The sequence below is a fragment of the Ursus americanus genome, chromosome 12 (genome assembly GCF_024610735.1).
Source record: "Ursus americanus isolate L20-20 chromosome 12, mUrsAme1.1.p, whole genome shotgun sequence".
NCBI classification, from domain to species: domain Eukaryota; kingdom Metazoa; phylum Chordata; class Mammalia; order Carnivora; family Ursidae; genus Ursus; species Ursus americanus.
Window position 1 is genome coordinate 18,411,221 of NC_142138.1, and position 22,371 is coordinate 18,433,591.

The 22,371-nt window shown below is 41.6% G+C and overlaps 1 protein-coding gene across 3 annotated transcripts; it reads left to right on the forward strand.

The window, feature by feature from the left end:
• The first annotated feature begins 2,524 nt into the window (after window positions 1-2,524).
• Window positions 2,525-21,025, forward strand: L1TD1 (LINE1 type transposase domain containing 1). 3 transcript variants are annotated; one of them, XM_087865952.1, is made up of 4 exons: window positions 2,525-2,623; window positions 3,702-3,774; window positions 15,484-16,556; window positions 19,060-21,025. In XM_087865952.1, the coding sequence occupies exons 3-4, from the start codon at window positions 15,582-15,584 to the stop codon at window positions 20,638-20,640; spliced, it is 2,556 nt and encodes an 851-aa protein (XP_087722078.1). In that variant the 5' UTR covers window positions 2,525-2,623; window positions 3,702-3,774; window positions 15,484-15,581; the 3' UTR covers window positions 20,641-21,025. The 3 variants fall into 3 exon arrangements, with proteins under 3 accessions (XP_087722078.1, XP_087722080.1, XP_087722079.1); XM_087865954.1 differs by lacking the exons at window positions 2,525-2,623; window positions 3,702-3,774 and adding exons at window positions 11,888-13,712; window positions 14,018-14,123; XM_087865953.1 differs by lacking the exons at window positions 2,525-2,623; window positions 3,702-3,774 and adding an exon at window positions 11,888-14,123.
• The last annotated feature ends 1,346 nt before the right edge of the window (window positions 21,026-22,371 follow it).

Here is a 22,371-nt window from a genome sequence, read left to right on the forward strand (position 1 = left end):
TCCTGTAACGGAACGTACTTGAAAAATAATCCATACTAATTAAAGCTCTCAAACATCTGTTTTCTCTATCCTATCAATTCCTTACAAATTTATTGTCTCTGTCTAAAAAAGTATAAAAACTGCCTGTCTCGATCATTTCTTTAGGTTTTATTTCGTTCTTGGGCCTCTGTGCGCACAGAATAAAACTGGCACATTCTCCTGTTGACCTCTCTCACATAAACTGAATTCTTAGTCCAGCTGGAAGAACTTGAAGGACAGAAGAAGAATTTTTCTTCCTTATAATACATTAAATCTCTTTTATTTATATATTTGTTTGTTTTCTTTCCTGAACAAATAAAATTCTACCAAAAACAGATATATGTAGATAGATAGATAGATAGATAGATAATTTTTTTAATTTACTTGGTCCATTTATTTTTTCACTTTTTAAAATTTTTTTTAAATTTTTAAAATTTAAATTCAATTAATTAACATATACTATATTATTCATAGGTAGAGCTTTGTGATTGTCTCTTTTAATGATTTAAAGATTGAGATTTCATCTTTGCCGCCCCCACCCCTTTCTTTTCCCCTCGATATTTATTTGTTCAAGAAACGAGGCCCTTTGTCCTGTATGGTTCCCATCACTCTGACCGCATCCCTGCCGCGTCACCTAGCCTGCTCCTCCAGCTCATGGATTCACCCTCAACCACCACTCACATTAAAGTTTTTTTTTTCTGCCACTTGATTGCCCTATTTAATTTTATTGTTTTCCATTTGAGTGATTTTATTAATAATGGTGGAGAGGCAGAAGGAATTTTTAAAATAGACCACATACTGTGAAAAATTGACATGACTGGAGCCATTTAAAAACATGTCAAGAGAGGCCACAGTAGAGAAACAGCTCACCCCGCCTTGGTGTAACGGCCCAAACCTGTGGACTGGGCAGTAGAGTCGTTGTTTCAAGCAGTTGTTTGAGAAGTTAGCAGAACGGACATCCGATCACCAGTCTGATGGTTGTGGACTCCCTGAAGATAGAATCAGTAGTCAATCAATGTAGAACCCCAAGTAGCTTAGCTGTTAAAACACCCAGAGAAAACCTTTTTTTTTTCTTTTCTTCAAACTCAGGTCATTGCCCTCTCCCCTCTCCCTTGCTTTTACCCCACAAGCAGAATGCTATTTGCACATTTACCTAAATCTGTGCTCCCCAAATTACAATTCTTTGATCCAAAATAAATCCTCCTTTTCCTCTGATCATAGGTCTTTCAGGTTAACAGCGCCCTTCATGTGTTCCGCACACATTGATTGGGCACTACCAGGTGTGGAGGCTGCACTGCTTATTAGCCATGTAACCTTGACCAAGGCAACCTCCATCTGAACCCTGCATGCAAGTCATGCCTGGGGAGCCCATCCACTGAGAACCCCTGAATCTGCATCTCAGGACAGCTCCCCCAGAGCTGGTTGGCCCATCCCTCTTATTTCTGGAGATAGCCGGCATTTAGTGGTACACTGAGAACCACCAGAGTCTGATTTGGCAAGTCTGCTCACTCACTCATTCCCTCGTTCCCCACAAGGGCCCAGTACATACTAGTCATAAGTCTGGGTATAGAAGATAAATCAGTGAACAAGAAAGGTCAAGATTCTTGCCCCACTAGGGTTATATTCTATATTCCAGTGGAGAAGTGGAAGAGAGACATTCCCAAAAAAACACAAAGTTGAGTATGTTCAGGTTCTAACCACTGGGAACCAAATAAAGAGGGTGATAAGATAATGTGTGCGACTCAGTTGGAAAGAGTTCTGGGAGGGCTCTTGGAGGAATTAGCATGTGACCCGAGACCTGAGCACCAAAAGGACTGGGTTGTGAAAGAACTGGAAATGTAACTCAGAAAGGAAACAGCTAGCGCAAAGGCCCTGAGGCAAAAATTTCAGTGTTTTCTGAGCAGGAAAAAGACTATTTCTGTGATGGGAGGTAGAACTAAGACAATGTTAAAGGGGGAGTCAGAATGGGATGAGGGGTTACAATTTTACTCTATTTGAAATGGGAAACCACGCAAAGGGATTCTGTGGAGAAGGACTGCAGAGGGGCCAGGGGGAGGCCAGGAGACCAGCAAGAAATGGTGGGCTCCGACTGCGTTGAAGCCATGGGGAAGGAGAAGGGTTTGGGCATGATTGCATGCGGGGATTGAAGAAAACCATGGAATTGAGAACGGCCCCTGGGGTTTACCGCCCGAGTAAACTAGGCAATTAACATTGCTTTTATTGAGATGTAAGACAGGAGTCAGGGCTGGTGGCGGTCACGTGCGGAAGGGGGTTGGATGAGTGGAGGTAGGTGGGTTGGGGGTGGGCTGGGAGTTTGCGTCAGGTGGAGGGGTGGGGTGGGGTGGGGCACGTTTAGCCCGAGGCTCGGAGGAATTAGAGCTGGGGGCTGGGGCTCCGGCGGCAGCCAGCAACCGGAAGTCAGCCAGTGCCTCAGGATTGGAGGAGATTTCCGGGGGAGGGGCGAGGGAGGGTAGCTTGCGAGGGGATTGGACTAGAATCTTTCGAACTCCTCCAGGCGAAGGGAGGAGCCAGCAAAACTTGCTGAATCCATCTTTCCTCCTCCTTAGGCGCTTGTGTACGTCCTCAGGCTGCATCCCTTCTCCAGGTAAGACTGGCCCAAGTGCGAGGGGAATGGGCGCTGCTGGGGCCCTTCTCGCTTTGCTACCTGCTTTGTTCCTCAGGACCTGGTGAGAGACATCTTCCTGAGCGTCCCCTCCTCGAAAAGTAGGAACATTAAAGTAGCAGTGCCAGGGGCGCCTTGCCTGGCTGGCGCAGTCGGTAGAGCGTGAAACTCTTGATGTGAGGTGGTGAGTTCGAGCCCCCCATCGGGTGTAGAGATTATTAAAACAAGAAAAGAAAATAGCGCCAGGAGGAGAGAATGAAGTCAAGGAAAGGAAGCAGTATTTAAGCTACTGGCTTTTAAAGAAGGGTTGGGGAGGTGAAAATTTCCATGGTGTCTTTGGGGAGTAATGGAGTGAGAGAGCGCTTTGGAGCCAGGCGGGCCTGGGGGTTCAGTCTGTCTTCATTTCCTAGATGCGAGGCCTTGAACTTCATCTCCAACCCATCTTCGCAGTATTTCCCATAAACTAGAAGGGAATCGGTTTGAAGGTAGTGACTTTCTGCATCTTCCTCATTGTTAGAAATGACTGAATTCTTTTTCAAAAGACAAAAAGAATATATGTTTGCTGCCAAAATGTCAGCAAATAGACCCCAACTAGCACAAAGAAGAAACCACCCTCTTTCCCTGTCCCTCTGCTTACCTCCGCAGTTCGGGCCCTATATCTTTCCTTTCCATGCAGCATACCCCCTCACCTCCACTCCCAGGCTCTCCATTAATAACTTTGCATCTTCGCATACTTACTCCTATGATCCTATAAATGTAAGCAAACATACAGCTAGGGAAGAGCCTTTTTTCCCTATGTACAAAGTGGGGTACTTCTCTACATATTAAACCTTAAACTTTATTATTTATTTGAGAGCGAGCGAGCGAGAGAGCACAAGCCAGGGGAGAGGCAGAGGGAGGGAGAAGCGGACTCCCCGCTCAGCAGGGAGCCCGATGCCGGGCTCGATCCGGGATCCCGGCATCGTGACCTTTCCCGAAGTCGGGCGCTTAACTGAGCCACCCAGGTGCCTGTAAACCTTAAACTTTAAATTCTGCATCATGGACTTTGCTTGAACTCTAGGCACGGAGACAAATGTGCGAAGACCACGTCCTGTTCTGCCGAGAACTTCTTCCAGGTGAACGGCCTTCACTGGGTAAGCCCCTGAGACTTGGTGATTGAGTGGCTGGGGAGCGGGAGAAGTGGAACCGCAGGGTGCCGGTGTGCGAAGTTCAGAGTGAATTGGGCAGTTGACCTTTGGACCCCTGAGCCGTGAGTCTTGGAGCAGATGGTATAGGCCAGGAATCCTTTGCCTGGGGCTGTGGTTGTCGGCTGTTAGCGGAATCTCAGATTTTGTCACCACTAGAAATCACAGGTATTTCACAATACAGTTGTTAAAGGTACAGTGAAACAATTTTACCCTTAAGTCAAATTAAAAAGTAGTTTAGACCTGCCACTCGGTTTTGTTATTTAAATAAGAAGATCACATACTCTGTATCTCAGTGTATTATACTGATCACTGTCAAATGCTAAATTCCTGTCACAGATGAATGAAAATAAATTTGGGGTCTCTTTCCCACCGAAGATCCCAGACATCTTGAAATCTATCAGCTCTGGCTTCAGAATCCCTAATCAGGGAGGAAAACGGGATTTGCAAACACTGAGGCTGGGGCCAAGTTGGCGAGTTTCAGGTCAGGGTTGGATGGCTATCAAAAGGGGTTAAGCGTAGGAAAATTGGGGAGGCTTTTAATCAGTGCAGCCATGAGTTTGGGTTTCTGTTTTAAGAAACTTCAGGTATTCCACAGGAGGGCACTCTGAAGACTGGAGGCTGTTAGGGCGAATCTTGAGCAATTCACACACCCTAGGCCATGGGTAGGGGGAGGATGAATAAATTTTCTCTTAATCTCCCGGATGGACCAGCATGTTTTGGTTTGCATTTCCTTAGCTTGACTGCTTTTTCATATGTTTATTAACTGCTTGCATTTCCTTTGTGTTGGTGAATTTTCAAAATGGGCAGCCAGTTACTTCTGTCTGTGCGTGTGTTCCCTGTGGCCACCTGGAGTTTGGTTTGCTGTTTCTTTACCATGTACCATGTCCAGGTTTTTCTGGGTACATGGGAGAATAAGGAAAAGACTCACTTGAACTTTTTCTAAATGGTATTATGCTTTCCCCAGTTTAATTACCCAGAAGGTTCTGATAATTCCCAGTGCCCCTTTCAGGGTGGAGAAGGCAGATATTTTCCCCAACCCTAGCTATAAGCCGCTTTTTAAAACACTAGAATCTGCTCTGGTTTGCATTTTCCGGATTCATAAAATTGAGCATATTTTCATGTTTGTTCATTCTCATTTCTGTTGGTTTCATTCTCATTTCTGTTGGTTTTGTGCGCGTTTACAAAAATGAGATTATACTACATGCGTATTCTGCAGCTTATTTCTTTAATGTACCAAGGACACTCTAAAGCCGTGTGTTTTGTCTCTACATATGCTCGGTAATGGCTGCTTAGAGTTGCACAGTGTGGTAGACCTTCATCGGCTCAATCCTCTTACTAAGCGACTTTGCTTTCTGAGCTTCTGTCACGAAAACACAATGCTAAACCTTTTGTCTCTGTATTCTTTGTACAGAGTGGTTTTTTTCCTGGTGTAGATTCTCAAGGGCAGAGTTATTATGTAATATATCTGATTTTAGTAGGTGTTCAGTTTCCTGGAGAGTTGTAACCACTCCCACTCCGGATGGGCAAAAATTAAACTTTTTTTTTTTAATATAAATATCCTCAACTTCCAGGGTTGTGCAACTTCTCGTATTTTGGTATTGCTTTGCATGCCCTATTTTTTTATTTTAGCTTATTATAAAAGCTTTTAATATAAGGAACATTAATGATTTTTTTGTGGTGGTTTAGGATGTTCCCTCTTCTGTGGGTTACTTACATGTTTTATTAACTTTTTTTTGCTTCTGTTTTAGCTTTCTTGCAGTTCAGAAGTATTTAATGAAAATTGTTGTGTAGTTCAATGGAAACTTCTGGATATGGAACCGTTAAATGTTGTATTGATTTTTCTTTATAATACTGATCTGATGAGGGGTTTGTGTTTGTTTTTACTTTGTGGATCAATATTTGATTATTTGAAAGGTTTGTTGGGTTTTTGTAACTTTATTTTTTAAAGTAATCTCTACACCCACCGTGGGGCTCGAACTCAAAACTGGGAGATAAAGCGTCCCTCGCTCCACCGACTAAGCCTTCCTGACGCCCCTGATTATTTAAAAGTTTTGCTGGGATACTGTTTATTTCTTTTAGCTTTTTAATTACCATACATTTGCAAACCGCCTTTTTAAAATTCTTGTATTAGATCATTTCTCATGTTTAATTTTGCACTTTGTAATTTTTTTCTCTTTAAAGGAAAATTCTTACTTGGCTTTTGATTTTATTTTTTACACTTTTAAATTTCTACTGTTATCTCAGCCTTTTGTCTTAACTTCTTGGTTTTTACTTAGCCACGTTGTTGGGGGCACGGATACTTAGTTTTGATTATCATACCTGAAAAATGCTTTGCTTTATTTCATACTTTTGACCTGAATGGTGCTTTATCTGATCTGTATTACCTTCGTGCTTCAATTTTTGTGTGCATTTGTACGGTGTTGCCCTTATTTTCAGTTTTCTTTGGCATTTTGCTCTAATAGTATCTTGTAGGACATACTGAGCAGTCTGTATTTCAGGTGGGAGAGTTCAGTGCTTTCCTTTTTTCTTTTCTTTCTTTCTTTCTTTTTTTTTTTTTTTTAAGATTTTATTTATTTATTTGATAGGGAGGCAGCGAGAGAGGGAACACAAGCAGGGGGAGTGGGAGAGGGAGAAGCAGGCTTCCCCCAAGCAGGAAGCTCAATGCCTAATGCGGAGCTTGATCCCAGAATGCTGGGATCATGACCTGAGCCTAAGGCAGACGCTTAATGACTGAGCCACCCAGGCGCCCCTCAGTGGTTTCCTTAATAATTTTTTTAGTTAGGAGATGGGGGCGGGGGAGGGGGCGCCTGGCTGCATCAGTGAGTGCAGTGTGACTCTTGATCTCGAGGTCGTTGAGTTCAAGCACCATGTAAGGTGTAGAGATTACTTAAATAAAATCTTAAAAAAAATGTTAGGAATACTTGCAAACATATGATGGAATGAATCCTACCCATCACCCAGATTCAAGAATAGGTATCTTCCCCATTTGCCTCATTATTCTTTTTTTTTTTTTTTTTAAGATTTTATTTGTTTGACAGAGAGGGACACAGCCAGCGAGAGAGGGAACACAAGCAGGGGGAGTGGGAGAGGAAGAAGCAGGCTCCCAGCAGAGCAGGGAACCCGATGTGGGGCTCGATCCCAGGGCCCTGGGATCACACCCTGAGCCGAAGGCAAATGCTTAGCGACTGAACCACCCAGGCGCCCCAGGATGTTCATTCCTTGATCAACAAACATTTATTTAGTACCTATCACTGTCCATCATTCTGCTAAGAATAATACAAAAACAAGACAGGCACACCACCCCTACCCTCATGGACTTTATAATCCATTTCGGTTTCTGGTCTTTTTAGATATTGACAGTGTGGGGACAAAGGGGTAAATTTGGTTTAATTCAACGAACCTATATTGACCTTTCATTCTGAATAAAGCAATATAAAGACAACTTATTGATTCAACAAACATTAATAAAAGGACATGTGTGGGGCGCCTGGGTGGCGCAGTCGTTAAGTGTCTGTCTTCAGCTCAGGGCGTGATCCCAGGATTCTGGGATCGAGCCCCACATCAGGCTTCTCCGTTAGGAGCCTGCTTCTTCCTCTCCCACTCCCCCTGCTTCTGTTCCCTCTCTCGCTGGCTGTCTCTCTCTGTCAAATAAATAAATAAAAATCTTTAAAAAAAAAAAAAAAGGACATGTGTGATAAACTGTGTATACGTTTTGGGAGATACATAGTTGATTTAGATCTGGTAGCTGCCTCAAGGGGCCCCCAGAGTGGGCGGGATGATAAGATTTGTTTAAAGATATAACTAAAGCCAATGCTAGAAAATGATAGCATTGAAAAAGAGAAGTTCAGATAAAGAACTTTAACAGGAAGGTTGAGGAGATGACTAACTCTGGGAGAGGGGCAAGAGCTATTCTCTGCCTCAGTTTCCCAATTCATTCATTTATTTAATTAACAAATATGACTTGAATTCTTGCCACATTCCAGACATTGTTCGGGGCTAGAATGAAAATCAGACTAGAAAGGAGATACCTGCCAATTCACCAGGATAAACACTGTAATCCAGGTAGGGAGAAGATGCGGTGGGGGAACAGCGGAGGGAACTTCCAAGTCAGCTTGTGGTGAGAGACAGCAAAGGAAGGTTTTAGCTCTAGGTGAGCTGTCCCCGGGTGTGAAAGAAAAGTGAACATCTCAGGAGATAGAAGAGGGAGGACCAGTGTTCCAGGCAGAGTCACTACAAAGACTCTCAAGCGGGAGATGCAGAGGGAGTTCAGGGTGCGTGTGTGAGGCAGGGGAGGAGGCCAAGGGAGCCGCTGCTAGTGTTCCCCATGAAATGGGAAGGGAGGTTAACACCTGAGGGGTGGAGGTAGAATGGTCTAGGGAGACTGAAATGGCAGGTTATGCTCTGGAAAGTTGCTTCGAGAATGTAGGAAGATACTATTAAAGAACAAGCCAAAGACAGCTCTGAAAGAGAAACCATAAAAATGGCATAAATTCCACATAGTAATGCAAAATACTCAAACAGCTTAGTACTCTGGGCCTAAAAGTGGAGGGAACACCTCACTAGACAGACACACCATGTGCATGTGCAAGGGAACAGGGCTGTTAGGAAGACCTAAAACGATCGACCACAGGGTCTAGCTTGATGGGCTGAAAGAAAATGGTCAAGTCATTGAAGTATGAATGGTAGATGGCTTCCATCTCAGTTGTCAACTCTAATTGAAGGAATCCTGTGCGGAGAAGGATTTCAAAGTTACCTCTGTGCTCAATAGGAAAGAGGGCATGATCGGTCAGAAATGTTCCCCATGGGCCCAGAAAGATCAGCCACCCCCATGCCAGGTGTTCGCCATCTTGGGACTGGAGGCCAGATGAGGCTGGGAGAGAAAAGGAGTCAGAGAGCTGGGAGGAGGGGACGTCAGAGAAGGAGATGGGACCTGGGGTTGCCAAGGTGTAATTCTCCCTGGAGCCTTCAGGGCCTAGACCTTGGCCATGGGAAGGTTTGGCTGAATAGAGAATAAGGCACAGTCTGGTGTTCAAAGACCTGATCACTGCTGCTTTTGTCTCACTGGAAAAGAGAAATGTCTTCAGGAAAAAAAAAATAATAATAATAAAATAAAGACACTGTGTCTTAAGAGAAGGAGATGGGTGACTGAAAGAGCACTTGGCCCTTACAGTGGAAACGGAGGAAAGCATGGGAAAGCCTCGCTTCTGTACTGTCATCAGCCTCACTTTGAACAAGCCAAAGAAAGTAGGGGCTTGCCACAGCTGTGGGCCTCCTCCACACTCAGGGCTCACGCTGACCATCTGAACTCTGCAGGGGAAATCAGCCACTGACCACCTCCTGCAACAGGGCGAGCAGGGAGTGAGCCTCTCCTCCAATGACCTGATGCCGTGATTTTTTTTTTTTAATCATGGTGAGAACACTGAACACGAGATCTACGCTCTTAACAAATGTTTAAGTGTAAAATACAGTATTATTGACTATGGGTATGATGTCATACAGCAGATCTCTAGAACTTTCCCACTTCATTTTTTTTTTAAAGTTTACATTTTTTTTTTAAAGATTTTATTTATTTATTTGACAGAGATAGAGACAGCCAGCGAGAGAGGGAACACAAGCAAGGGGAGTGGGAGAGGAAGAAGCAGGCTTCCAGTGGAGGAGCCTGATGTGGGGCTCCATCCCAGAACGCCAGGATCACGCCCTGAGCCGAAGGCAGGCGCTTAACGACTGAGCCACCCAGGCGCCCCCAGAACTTTCCCACTTCATTAACTGAAATTTAATGCCCTCTTTTTTGTAAGACTCTTCTAGTAAGCCCCTTTTTCTCTTGCCTCCCCTAACCCCTGGCAAAGGCACTCTTTTTTTTTTTAAATATTTTATTTATTTACTTATTTGAGAGAGAGAGAGAGCAAGCATGAGAGGGAAGAGGGTCAGAGGGAGAAGCAGACTCCCCACTGAGCTGGAAGCCTGATGCGGAACTGGATCCCAGGACTCCAGGATCATGACCTGAGCCAAAGGCAGACACTTAACCACTGAGCCACCCAGGTGCCCCTGCCTTGTTATTCCTTTTCCCTTTTTTGCTGAAGTATTTTATTTTATTTTTTTTTAAAGATTTTATTTGTCAGTGCACAAGCAGGGGGAGGGGCAGGCAGAGGGAGAAGCAGGCTCCCCACTGAGCAAGGAGCCTGATCTGGGGCTTGATCCCAGAACCCTGGGACCATGACACAAGCCGAAGGCAGACGCTTAACTAACTGAGCCACCCAGGTGTCCCTGCTGAAATATTTTAAAGTAAATTCTGGACATGTCATTTTACATTTGAAGTTTCAGTATTGTAACTGTACTCAACATGGTAAACATATTGTAAGGTAGATAATTGTCAGATCACTATATGTATGCCTGAACTACCATAATACTATATGTCAGCTATGCTTCAGTTTTTTAAAAACTTAAGTGTTTAAAAAAAAAATTCAAACAAGTTTATTAATTCATGAACTGGGCTGCATCTTGTCTAGCGAATAGAGGGGAACACCAAAGGTCTGCGGAAAGGGAAAGGTTTTTAAAGGCAGGACAAGGAAGTCCTAAACAGAAAAAGGATTAGTTCAGGTGAGGTTCCCTTCATCTGGGGACAAAAGGGTTTTAATAGGTGGATTATCTCATCTTTTGGGGGAAGGAGAGGGCCCACAGGACAGATTATTGGTGCTGACCAGAAAATTCCCGATTGACCTCTTCAAGGTTACCGTCCTGTGTTGAAACTGCAGTTAGGTATCAGTCTTGGTTTACTGATGTGGGCCCTTAACCTAAGTGATGCCATTTTGGGCCTTTTGAACCATATCTATCTCTTAAAAAGTAAGGACATTTCTTAAATAACCACAGTATTATCACAGCTAATAAAGTTCGTATTTCTGAGTATCATTTCATATTTATTTGGTCCACGTTCAGAATTTCCTGCTCTTCTGCGCTGATTGTTCAGTTGGGATCCAGATACGGGGCACATGTTCCCTTGGTCTCCTAAACTGCAATAGATCCCTGGTCCGCCGTGTCGCTGAAGTATTGAAGCTCCGTGGAAAGTCTTACCCAGTGGACTCCACTCCTTGCTTTCTCTTAGTCGCCTTGATTAAGTTTCAGGTACAACTCCTGGTGTTGGATTTTCTAGTTTATTTCATTAGGAGGGATGAAATGTGTGTAACTAATATCAATCACTTTTTGTATTAGTAAGTTTATGTTTTCTCTTTTGACCTTATCTTGGACTTAATCAAGAGTTTTTAGTATAAACCTTTCCTTTGACCTCCTGTTGCTTATAATTTGAGTTTTATCATGAATGGATGCTAGGTTCAAGATTTTTTGCAACTATTAATGTTTTCTTTTTTGAGTAGTTAATGTAGTGATGTACTTTTTTTTTTTTTTAAGACAACAAAGAAATGGTTTTTTTTAAGATCTTATTTATTTATTTGAGGTGGAGCATGAGCAGGAGAAGGGGCAGAGGGAGGGAGAAGCAGACTCCCCACTGAGGACCGTGGCCTCATGACCTGAGCCAAAAGCAGACTCTTTTTTTTTTTTTTTTTTAAGATTTCATTTATTTATTCGACAGAGATAGAGACAGCCAGCGAGAGAGGGAACACAAGCAGGGGGAGTGGGAGAGGAAGAAGCAGGCTCATAGCGGAGGAGCCTGATGTGGGGCTTGATCCCATAACGCCGGGATCACGCCCTGAGCCGAAGGCAGATGCTTAACCGCTGTGCCACCCAGGCGCCCCCAAAAGCAGACTCTTAACTGACTGAGCCACCCAGGTGCCCCTTGACTGAGTTATTTTAGAATTTAAATAGCGGGGCGCTTGGGTGGCACAGCGGTTAAGCGTCTGCCTTCGGCTCAGGGCGTGATCCCGGTGCTATGGGATCGAGCCCCACATCAGGCTCCTCCGCTATGAGCCTGCTTCTTCCTCTCCCACTCCCCCTGCTTGTGTTCCCTCTCTCGCTGGCTGTCTCTCTCTCTGTCAAATAAATAAAATAAAATCTTTAAAAAAAAAAAAGAATTTAAATAGCTGTTTCCTTTACTAATTTAAATGCTATACTTAGAAATCTTTTAAATTTATGCTATCATTTTTCTTATTTTGGTTTTTCTGTAATGAGACATTATTGAACTATGTGATTGTAAGTAAGTATCCTTTTTGTGCTGACATGAATGACCTGTGAGCTGCTCCTGTGATTCTTATATCTTTTTAGTGGTCCTTGAAGTTCTGTTTTTTTAGGCTTTGTCATTGGCAGACAAGATGTTCCATGCTAAGTTTTTTTTTTTTAATTATAAACTTAATTTTTGGAGCAGTTTTAGTTTCACAGCATATTGAGTGCAAAAGTACAGAGAAGTCCCATATGCTCCCTGCCCCACACATGCACAGCTTCCCTCATAACATCCCACGCCCAAGTGCTACGTTTGTTACAACCAGTGCATTTACATTGATGTGTTATTCTCACCCACAGTCCACAGTTTGCATTAGGGTTTGCTCCTGGTAAGTGAATTTTCTTGAGTTTCTGTGTGTTTTGACAACTGTGTGACCTCCATCTAGCACTAGTTTTACTGTCCTAAATTCCTCTGTGCGCTGCCTGTTCATCTCCCTCCTCTTAATCCCTGAGAATAGCTGATCTTTTTTCTGTCTCTATAGTTTTGGCTTTTCCAGACTGTCATGTAATTGGAATCATACAGTATGTAGTCTTTTCAGGTTGGCTTCTTTGACTTCGTCATACGCATTTTAGATTCCTCCTTGTCCTCTTACTGCTTAGTAACTCATTTCTATTTAGCACTGAAGAATAATGCATTATTTGGAGGTACCACAGTTTATCCACCTACTGAAAAATATCTTGGTTGCTTGTAAGTTTTGGCAATTCTGAATAAAGCTGCTATAAATCTCCCGGTATGCAGGTTTTAGTACGGATGTTTTCCACTCCTTTGGAGATATACCAAGGAGCACAATTGGAGGATCATATGGTAAGAGTATGTTTAGTTTTGTAAGAAACTGGCAAATTGTCTTCCGAAATAGCTGTAATAGTATTTATTTGCATAAGCAGTGAATGCAGCATTAACTCCACATTCTTACCAGCATCTGATGTCAGTGTTTTGGACCTTGGCCATTCTAATAGGCGTGTGGTGGTATCTCATTATTTTAATTTGCATTTACCTGATGACACGTTGTGAAGCATCTTTTCATATGCTGAATTGCTGTTTGCAGATCTTCCCTGGTGAGGTGTCTCTGGGTCTTTTGCCCATTTTTTAATCAGGTGGTTCATTTTCTTTATACTGCGTTGTAAGAATTCTTTGTGTATTTTGAATAACAATCCTTTATCAGATGTTTCTTTTGGAAATATTTTCTCCCAGTATATGGTTTATCATCTCATCTTCTTTAGTCTCATGCTAATTTGATTTTTTTTCTTTCTGGAATGTTCATTAGTTATGGAATTAACTGCCTTTGGGCATATGATTCACAAATGTGTATCTGCAGAGCGGAAGCTAGGTTGGGTTCTAGACCCACTTATCTGGTTCTCTAATTTTCACAAGCACCTCAAACTTGATAGGTCAAACAAAATTTGTACTCTTCCTTTAAACCTGGTTTTTTCTTGGCCTTTCATGTTCTGGTACACAGCAAGCATTTGTCTAGTAGGGAGGCTAGATACTATAAAGCCGTCCCCTTTGCTCCTTCCCTCTGTAGGTTATCTTACCAGACGCTTACTACAGCCTTGTGGGTAGTTTTTCCTTGGCGTGGAGTGTGCCTGCTTCCATTCTTGCTATGTGGCTGCTGCTTATTTCTCAGGTTCAGTGTGAGCTACTTCTGTGGGGAAGCCTTCCTGGGATCCCTGTACATCAGATGACACCTGGTGTAGACACCCCTGACCCCCGACCTTTTGTAAGTTGGCACAGTTGCCGTTTGATACTTGTTTCTCCCTAGATGTTCTCTCCCTTGAAGGGGAGGTTCCATGTCAGGGTTTTTTTAAGAGAGTATCGGTGGGGAGGGGTAGAAGGAGGGAGAGAGAGAATCTTATGCAGGCTGTATACCCAGCACTAGCCGGATGCAGGACTTCCATCTCTGATCTCAGGACCTTGAGATCATGACCTGAGCTGCAATCAAGAGTCGGACCCTTCAGTGACTGAGCGTCCTGGGTGCCCATCCCTGTCAGTTTTTACTCAACCTCTTTCTCCTTTACTATCCAGGACAGTAACTAGCATATAGTCTGTGCTCACGAAATGGGAGTGCGTGCCTGGGAACTTACATGGCTCATGTCTGCATTCAGAAGTCTTACCAGGATTATATAGAGAGGTATATGCACCTTTTATTAACCTTGCACCAGATCAGATGTTTTTTTTCAGTCAGGTGACTTAATTTCAGGGGGGTTTCTATTACTATGATCCATGTTTTGTTTCCATTAGAGGCTTGGGAAGTTTTCTGGTTCTATTCCTCAAAGCTACTGTGCATACTCCTGTTTCCCCTTTCTCTTCTGTTCATCTGCTTCGATAGGAGCTAGCATTTTGTTTATTTACCCTAATCTTCTTCCATTAAGTCGCTGAATTCTGTTAAAGGCGATGTGATTTTTCTTTTCACACCTGCAAGTTCAAGCAGTTAGGGTCTTTACAGCATTGCTGTATCAGTAAACGCAACTGGTTAAAACTTGAATACCTACTAGGCTTTGCAGAGGACAAGATTCAGGATCAGGCATCCCAGCTGTTGTCCAAAGCGTGTGTGTTGTGCATACCCACTTCTCATCCCCATTAAGTAAGGGATGAGGAATGGGTGGTGATATCTCCGTCTCCACCATGCAGGGTCAGGACAGTAGGGTGGAATGATGAAAAACAAAAATGAACAACCTAAGTGAGTCCCATCAAGGAAATATAAAGGGGCCTTTGTGAGGTGGGAGTAGGCATGGGTTTTAGTTGCTCTGTTCCCTCTCAGGGTATGCCTTAATGTTTGTATTCTGGAAAATAATAGTCTGAGTTGACTTGAGAGCTGGGTAGTTTTTGCTTTTTGTCTTTTAAGGTTTTTTTTATTTATTTGAGTGGGAGAGAGGCTGCATGATTGGGGGAGAGTTGTAGAGGGGGGCAGGGAGAGACAGTCTCAAGCAAACTCCTTGCTGAGAGCAGAGCTTCAGGCCCCCTCAGGTGAAATCAAGAGTCAGAAGCTCAACTGACTGAGCCACCTAGGCACCCTGAGAGCTGGTTTTAAGAAATTAAAGTCTTAATGTTAACTCTTTGCAATCAAAAAAGGGGCTTCTCTTTCCATTTTGTTTAAGATTCCATCCAAGTCACCTTAAACTTTAAAAATTTGGTATGGTACACTCTTTTTAATGATGTTTATTTTCTTGTAATCTGTTTAATTCTCACAGAGAACATAGGCAGCAAAGTTAATAGTATAGGAAACTGGCCAATTTCCATCGTTCTTTCTGATCTATTTGGTTGATTTATGGCATTCAAAGCTTTACTTGAATGGGGTTTTAATAATGTATGAATTTTGAATTCTGATTTCTTTTTTGGTACGCATATACCCATCTTGTTACCCTTTATATTAAATTGTTGTGGAGTACTCATGCTGTAGTTTACTTAATAACCACATTTATATTCTTGATTACTGTGCTTCTCAAAAGAATTCTTCAGTAAATGAGTTTTGTTTTGTTTTTTAATTTCAGATGATATATATATTTTAAAGATTTTTGAGTTTGGGGGAGTCTAGCAGACCTGCAAGAGCAAAAATTACTCTTCTGGAAAATAAAACAACGTATCCGCAATGTCCATTGTAGAGTCAGAAATTGGTAGACTTGCAAAGAAACAGGAAAATAGCACCCATAGGGAAAGAATTCAGTTGATAGAAACTGACCAGGAGATGCCTCAGGTATTAGATTTAAAATGCAAAGACATGTCAGCAGTTATGCTGATGAAGTTTAAAGGCTTGATGGAAAATCTAGACTTGATGGTTGAAGAGATAAGGGAGTCCCTTAAAAAGGACCTAAAGGAAATTCTAGGAGTAGAAAGTAAAATACCTGAAGTGAAAAATATAAACAACTCCAGTATCAAAAAGGAGTGGCCACAAATAAAAGGTTTAGCCACACAAAAAACAGGGTTGGTAGAGAAAATAGAAGGAGCAAACTCTGAAATAGATGAAGATACTGAAAATTTGACTTTTAAAAGAAAGGAAGTGAGTGAGTTGAGTAGCAAATTAGGCAAAGCTGAGGAGTACAGTATGGACCAAGGTAAGGAATTATCCTGTGATGAGTCACAAAATGACAAAGTTGTGGAAAGTGTGGAAAAAGCCGTAAGCAATATAGACAATACTTGGGGAGATCGAAGCCTCCATACAGAAGTAACACAGGAGAATCGTGGGGAGGATGAACTGGTCAAGGAAGAGAGAGAGGAAAAAATCCTTCAGAATTTAAAGAATAAAGAGAAAATTCTAAAAACCTCCAGAGAAGATGAAGGAGCAGTACTTACGTTGGTGGCAGACTTTTCGTCAGCAACACTGGACATTAGTAAGCAATGGAGTAACATCTTCAACGTTCTGAGGGAGAATGATTTTGAGCCTAAAGTTCTATGCCAAGTTAAATTAACATTTAAGTGTGATGATGAAGTAAGGACTTTTTCAGATCTGCAAAGTCTCAGCAATTTTATTAGCCAAAAACCGTTAATGAACGAATTACTGAAAGATGTACTCCCACAAAAGGAAAAAATAAAGAAAGGAAGAAGGTACGGGATTCAAGAAAAAGTGGTAAGTAGACAGATCTGTGGAGCTTATGTACAGAGAATAAGTAATAGTTGGTAAAGTTATTCCAAAGGTTAAGCCAATTTTTAGGAAATAATTTATTAAAAGTAAAAGCATGACATTAAAAGTAATGACTTAAAGGCTTGTTTTCTTTTAATGGCTGGTGTTGGAAGCTTGGAAGAGGTTAGATTTGAGTTGTTTGAGAAGAGATTGTACATATTCATTACAGACATTAAAAGAAAAATGTATATGTTATGTATTTAAGGGTAAACACTAAGATAGTAGCTTTTATTTTTTATTTTTTATTTATTTTTATTTTTTAAAGATTTTATTTATTTGACACAGAGAGAGACAGGCAGCGAGAGAGGGAACACATGCAGGGGGAGTGGGAGAGGAAGAAGCAGGCTCCCAGCAGAGGAGCCTGATGCGGGGCTCGATCCCAGAATGCTGGGATCACGCCCTGAGCCGAAGGCAGGTGCTTAATGTCTGAGCCACCCAGGCGCCCCTAAGATAGTAGCTTTTAAATCAGTAAAAGGGAAAAATAGAAATAAACAATTGAGTAAGTTCAATTAAAAGCCCTCATGCAATAGGATTATGAAAAAAAATTACCAAATACTTTCAACTTTGAATTCATAAAGTAGTCTTGCTAAGCCGTCTTCATTAGCCATCAGGAAAATGCAGATAAACCTATTTTACTAAAGCCTATTTGAGTGTTCATTAATGCTAATATCTAGCTGTTACATATTCCATGTATGGATTTTTGTTTTTATATCATATTAAATTAGGTTTTTGTCTCTTAAATCGTATTAGATTATGTTCCCATGTTGATTTCACTGAAAACAGTTAGGTTATTTTCTGCATGTTTTTTGTGATCCCGATCTTGAGAGGTCATTCCTGTGATATAGAGATTCTCTATTTCTCACCTTGGATGTGTGTATATTTCATATTTTTGTCTGTGGTGTAAGATAGTAGTCTAGCTTCATTCTTTCGCATGTGACTGTCCAGTTATCCCAGCACCATTTATTAAAGAGAGTATCCCCATTCCGTATTCTTCGCTTTTTCCATAAATTAGCTGACCATATATTCTGTATTCTGTTTACATTGATCTATGTGTCTGTTTTTGTAACTTTATACAGTACTGTACTGTTTTGATTGCTATAGCTTTGTAATACGGTTTAAAATCAGGGTGTGATGCCTCCTGCCTTATTCTGTTTCAAGATTGTGTTGGGTATTAGAGGTCTTTTGTGATTCCATACAAATTTTATGATTGTTCTATGCCTGTGAAAAATGCCATTGGGATTTTAGTAGAGATTGCACTGAATCTGCAGATTGCCTTGGGTTGTATAGACATTTTAACAATATTAATTATGCCAATACAGAAGTAGAACATCTCCATTTATTTGTATCCTCAGAGGTCTGTATCATAAGCCAGTATTTTTGATGGGTTCTCAAATTTCCTGCCCTCCCAACATTTTGAAGTATAACATATTTGCAAAATGACAGTCTAGAATTAGGAGATGTACTTGGATCAATAAATTCTTTATTTGAGAATCAGCGTTTAATCTCAGAAATTAACTTCCTGGTGATATACACAGATGAGGCACCCAACCTGTCCTGATGGCCTGGGGAGGTGAAGGACAAGTAGTGACCAGCCACCCCTAAATAGGGAAGAGTCCATAATAGAGGGAGCATTAAGTGAAAAGCTCAGGCAAGTACAGGGTTTCAAGGAATATTATGAACCAACATATATATTATAGGTACTGTCTCCAGCTCAATACCTAGGTTGTCTTAATTAACCCTCGCAACGATCTGAAGTAGTGTTGTCATCAGATGCTATTCTAGAGGGCAAGTTGATGCACCAGTAGCAAATGTGACAGCTGGGTTTGAACAGGCATTCTTTTTTTTAAATAGGCTCCATGCCCAAAGTGGGGATTGAACCCAGGACCCTGAGATAGTTGCATGCTCTACCAACTGAGCCAGCCAGGTGTCCCTGAACAAAGTAGTCTTAAATTGAGCCTGAACTCCTAACCAAAAAACATGCTTTCCTTTTGAGTAATGTGGCTGTAGCTTGAACTGCAAGTGCGATCTTTAAGAAATACTAGATTTATTTTTGTTTTCTTTGGGGGAGAAGGAAATGTCAGTTTTGGGGGCTTTTTTTTGGTAGTGTCCCTGAAGTTAGAGAAGTTTCTTTACTGTAGGGTCCTTGCATGTAATCGGACATTCACTAACATGAGTTGTTCTTAAGGGTCAGTGTTGGGAATATTGAAGGAACACACTAAACATGACCTCACGGAAATTTGTTGCAGGTGCTACACACATAGTAGGTGTGATGGGGTGATCGCAGGGGAAACATGACTTGTTTGGGGACCTAGGCATTCAAGAACAAGTAGTACTTAAAGAATTTTCTAGATATTTGGTAATTGTTAAAATATGTAGTCAAATTAGAGAGTGAAAGGATTAATTCCTTTAAAAGACACAAGAAACAAAGTTTTTTTTCCCCCCCTTTCAGGAGAAAACTCTACTAGATTTGAAGCATGGTGTTGAGGGGGAAGCCAGTGATGGCTTGAGCTTTCTATTTGTTAAAGAAGTAAAGTTTGCTGAGCCAGAGGTGAAGAACTTAGAGACTCAGGAAGAGGAGTCTTCAGAGCTGGAAGAGGAGGGAGAAGAGACTTCAGAGCTGGACGAGGAAGAGACTTCAGGGCTGGATGAGGAAGAAGAAGAGACTTCAGGGCTGGAGGACGAGGGAGAAGAAGAGGCTTCATTGTTACGTGAGGAACAGGGTTCAACCTTTCAGCATCATTCTGTGGTAAATACAAAATGTGGAGTTGAAGAAAAAAACAGTAATGGCCTGGAGATTGTTTTAATTAAAGAGGTAGAAGATTCTGAGCCAGAGGAAGAAGAAGGTTCAGAGTGGGAAATGGAAGTAGTCTTATCGTGGGAGGAAGGAGAGGACTCTGAAGTAGAAAATGTAAAGACTGCCTCCCAGATTGAGAAAAAAGAGGCCTCAGATGGACTTAAAGAAATTGCCTATGATTATTTGGCTCGGGACGTTGAGAAGAAAAAACTGGTGAAACACCGGATGTTGCAGAAAACCCAGAATAAAGAGGAAACCGCTATGCCCAGAAACCAAGGAGCTGGGACAGTCTGTCCAACCTTGCCTTTGGCCTCTCCCTTAAAATCACTAGAGATAAGTTCTGATAAGCTGAAAAGGCATTTAAGTACAAATTTGAGTACTCCATCAGGAATCACCAAATTTTTAAGGAAAACTGAGAAAGAGCAACACAAAACTCTGCTAACAGATGAGCAAACTTCTAAAGAAACAGACTTAATACAAGAAACAGAAGAAAGCTTCAGAAGAAATGTAATTAACAACTTCAGAGACCTACAGGAGGAGGTTGCAAATATTAAAAATTACTTTCCAGAGGTCTTGGAAATAAAAAACTCAGTAGATGTTCTGAACAGCAGAATAGACAGACTTGAAGAGAGAATGGACAATCTAGAAGACCGCATTGAAGAATTCTCTAAGGATACAATGCAAATGGCCAAACAGATAATAAATAAAGAAAGGTCAAGAGACATAGAGGATAGATCCAGAAGTTGCAACATCCGTTTGATAGGAATTCCAGAAAAAGATAATAAAGAGAATGGAGCAGAGGAAATAATTAAGGAAATAATTGAAGCAAACTTTCCAGAGCTAAAGGATTCAAGTCTTGAGGTTGTCAGTGCTTACCGAATACCTAGTAAGATTGATGAGAAGAGACTCACTCCTAGACACATCTTGGTGAAATTTGGGAATTCCAGTGATAAAGAAAAAATCCTTAAGGCTTCCAGAAAAAGAGAAATAACCTATAGAGGAACAAGAATCAGATTGACCGCAGACTTATCATTAGATACTCTAGATGCTAGAAGTCAGTGGAGCAGTGTCATAAAAGTGCTGCAGGCAAAAGGCTTTACACCTAGAATCCTATACCCAGCCAAACTGGCATTTGATTTTGAAGGTAAAACAAAGACATTTTTTGATATTGAAGAATTCACAAAGTTTGTTTCTTGCATACCCTCTTTGAAAGAATTACTAGAGGATGTACTTTAGCAATCTAGGATGACTGTAAACACGTACACGCAATATATATTACCCTCCTCCCACAGCAAAAGTCAAAAAGGAAAACGAAATTAAAACACCACATTTCTACCCAGGAGGATGGACCGTGAACAGTGTACTTGGCGAGTAGGGGAAAGGAAAGTTACAGATACTACTTAGATGTTGGTGAAATTAAAGGGTGTATTAAAATTAATGTTAATCATTGTAGCTTGCACAGGAGTAGGCTTTCTAAACTACTGGGGAGAGGGAGGGAATCTGTCAATGTGACCGTAGGTAGGGAGAGGTGGGGTGAAAGTAATAGAAAAACACAGGAAAAAAGATGGCAGGTTAAGTTAAATAGGGAAAAAAATGTGAAAGTTGAACTTTAATCACAAGAAGGTGTTCAGTTTTATATCATTTATCATGATGTAAATCTTGAATTTTTATATTAAACCTTTTTCCTTCAAATATGCTTCATTTGTTTTTTTTCTACTTTACATTTCTAATGTATTTTGTCATTACATAGTTAATCACCTTTACGTTTTATTGCATAAACCCATCCAATGGAGAGATCGAATCTCTTTCCTAATATTGGACTTTAATGTATTCTCAGTTGTTAGTCTAGAATAAAATAAATTGGTTTGCAGTGTATAGATAAGAAATGAAGAGAATGGGGGCGCCTGGGTGGCGCAGTCGTTAAGCGTCTGCCTTTGGCTCAGGGTGTTCGGGGATCGAGCCCCACATCAGACTCCTCTGCTGGGAGCCTGCTTCTTCCTCTCCCACTCCCCCTGCTTGTGTTCTCTCTCTCACTGGCTGTCTCTGTCAAATAAATAAATAAAATCTTAAAAAAAAAAAAAAAGAAATGAAGAGAATGAAGTAACTGTTTTATGGCTTGCTCCAGGGCTTATTGCATATATTTAATTTACAAAAACAAATGTCCTCTGCCCTGCTTTTGAAATCAGCTGCTTTTCTCAGTTAGTCCTTCCAACTCTCACCTTCATGGACCTTTCTGCAAACTGATTGCTACTTCAAATGCCCTGGCCTCAGTACACCTGGCTTTGAGCTCTAACTCTGCTGTGTGACCCCAGGCAAGTTACTAATGCCTCTGGACTCTGTAGTTCCTTCATCCGTAACTGGGTTCATTTCTTCCTCTCAGGTTTCTTGTAAAATTCTGCAAGATGACATTCGTGCCCAACATAAGAGGACATTTGTGTCCTCTCAGTAGACAGGAAATCCTGCTTGCTGTCTGGTAGATCTAAAGTAAAGCTGGTTGCCCTTCTCCCAGATGACTTTATTTTTAATATCTACACCCAATATGGGGCTTGAACTTAACAACGCTGAGATTGAGTTGCATGCTCTACCAGCTAAGCCAGCCAGGTCTCCCCCCCCCCCCAGTTGATTTAAGAGTGAGCACCACAGGAGGCCGTCTTCCCGTGCATTGGGGGTGGGTGGGTCAGAAAACTGAAAATACTACTCATAGGTACTCCATTATCTTTCTATTCTGTTGAATTTCATTGCTATATCTGGTTTACAGGCTTTTTGCCCCATTTTTTCTTTACTTTTGTTAAAGTACTCTTGACCTTTTGCTCTACTTGTGTGAAATGATGCAAGGTGTTGAGAAAATGGTACAGTCCCATGTACCTTTTACCCTTCTTCCCCCAGTGATAACATCTTACATAACCAGAGTTAAGTTACAAGGATGGATTCTTTGCTAGATCCTTTGGAGGAAGCATGATTTGTCAC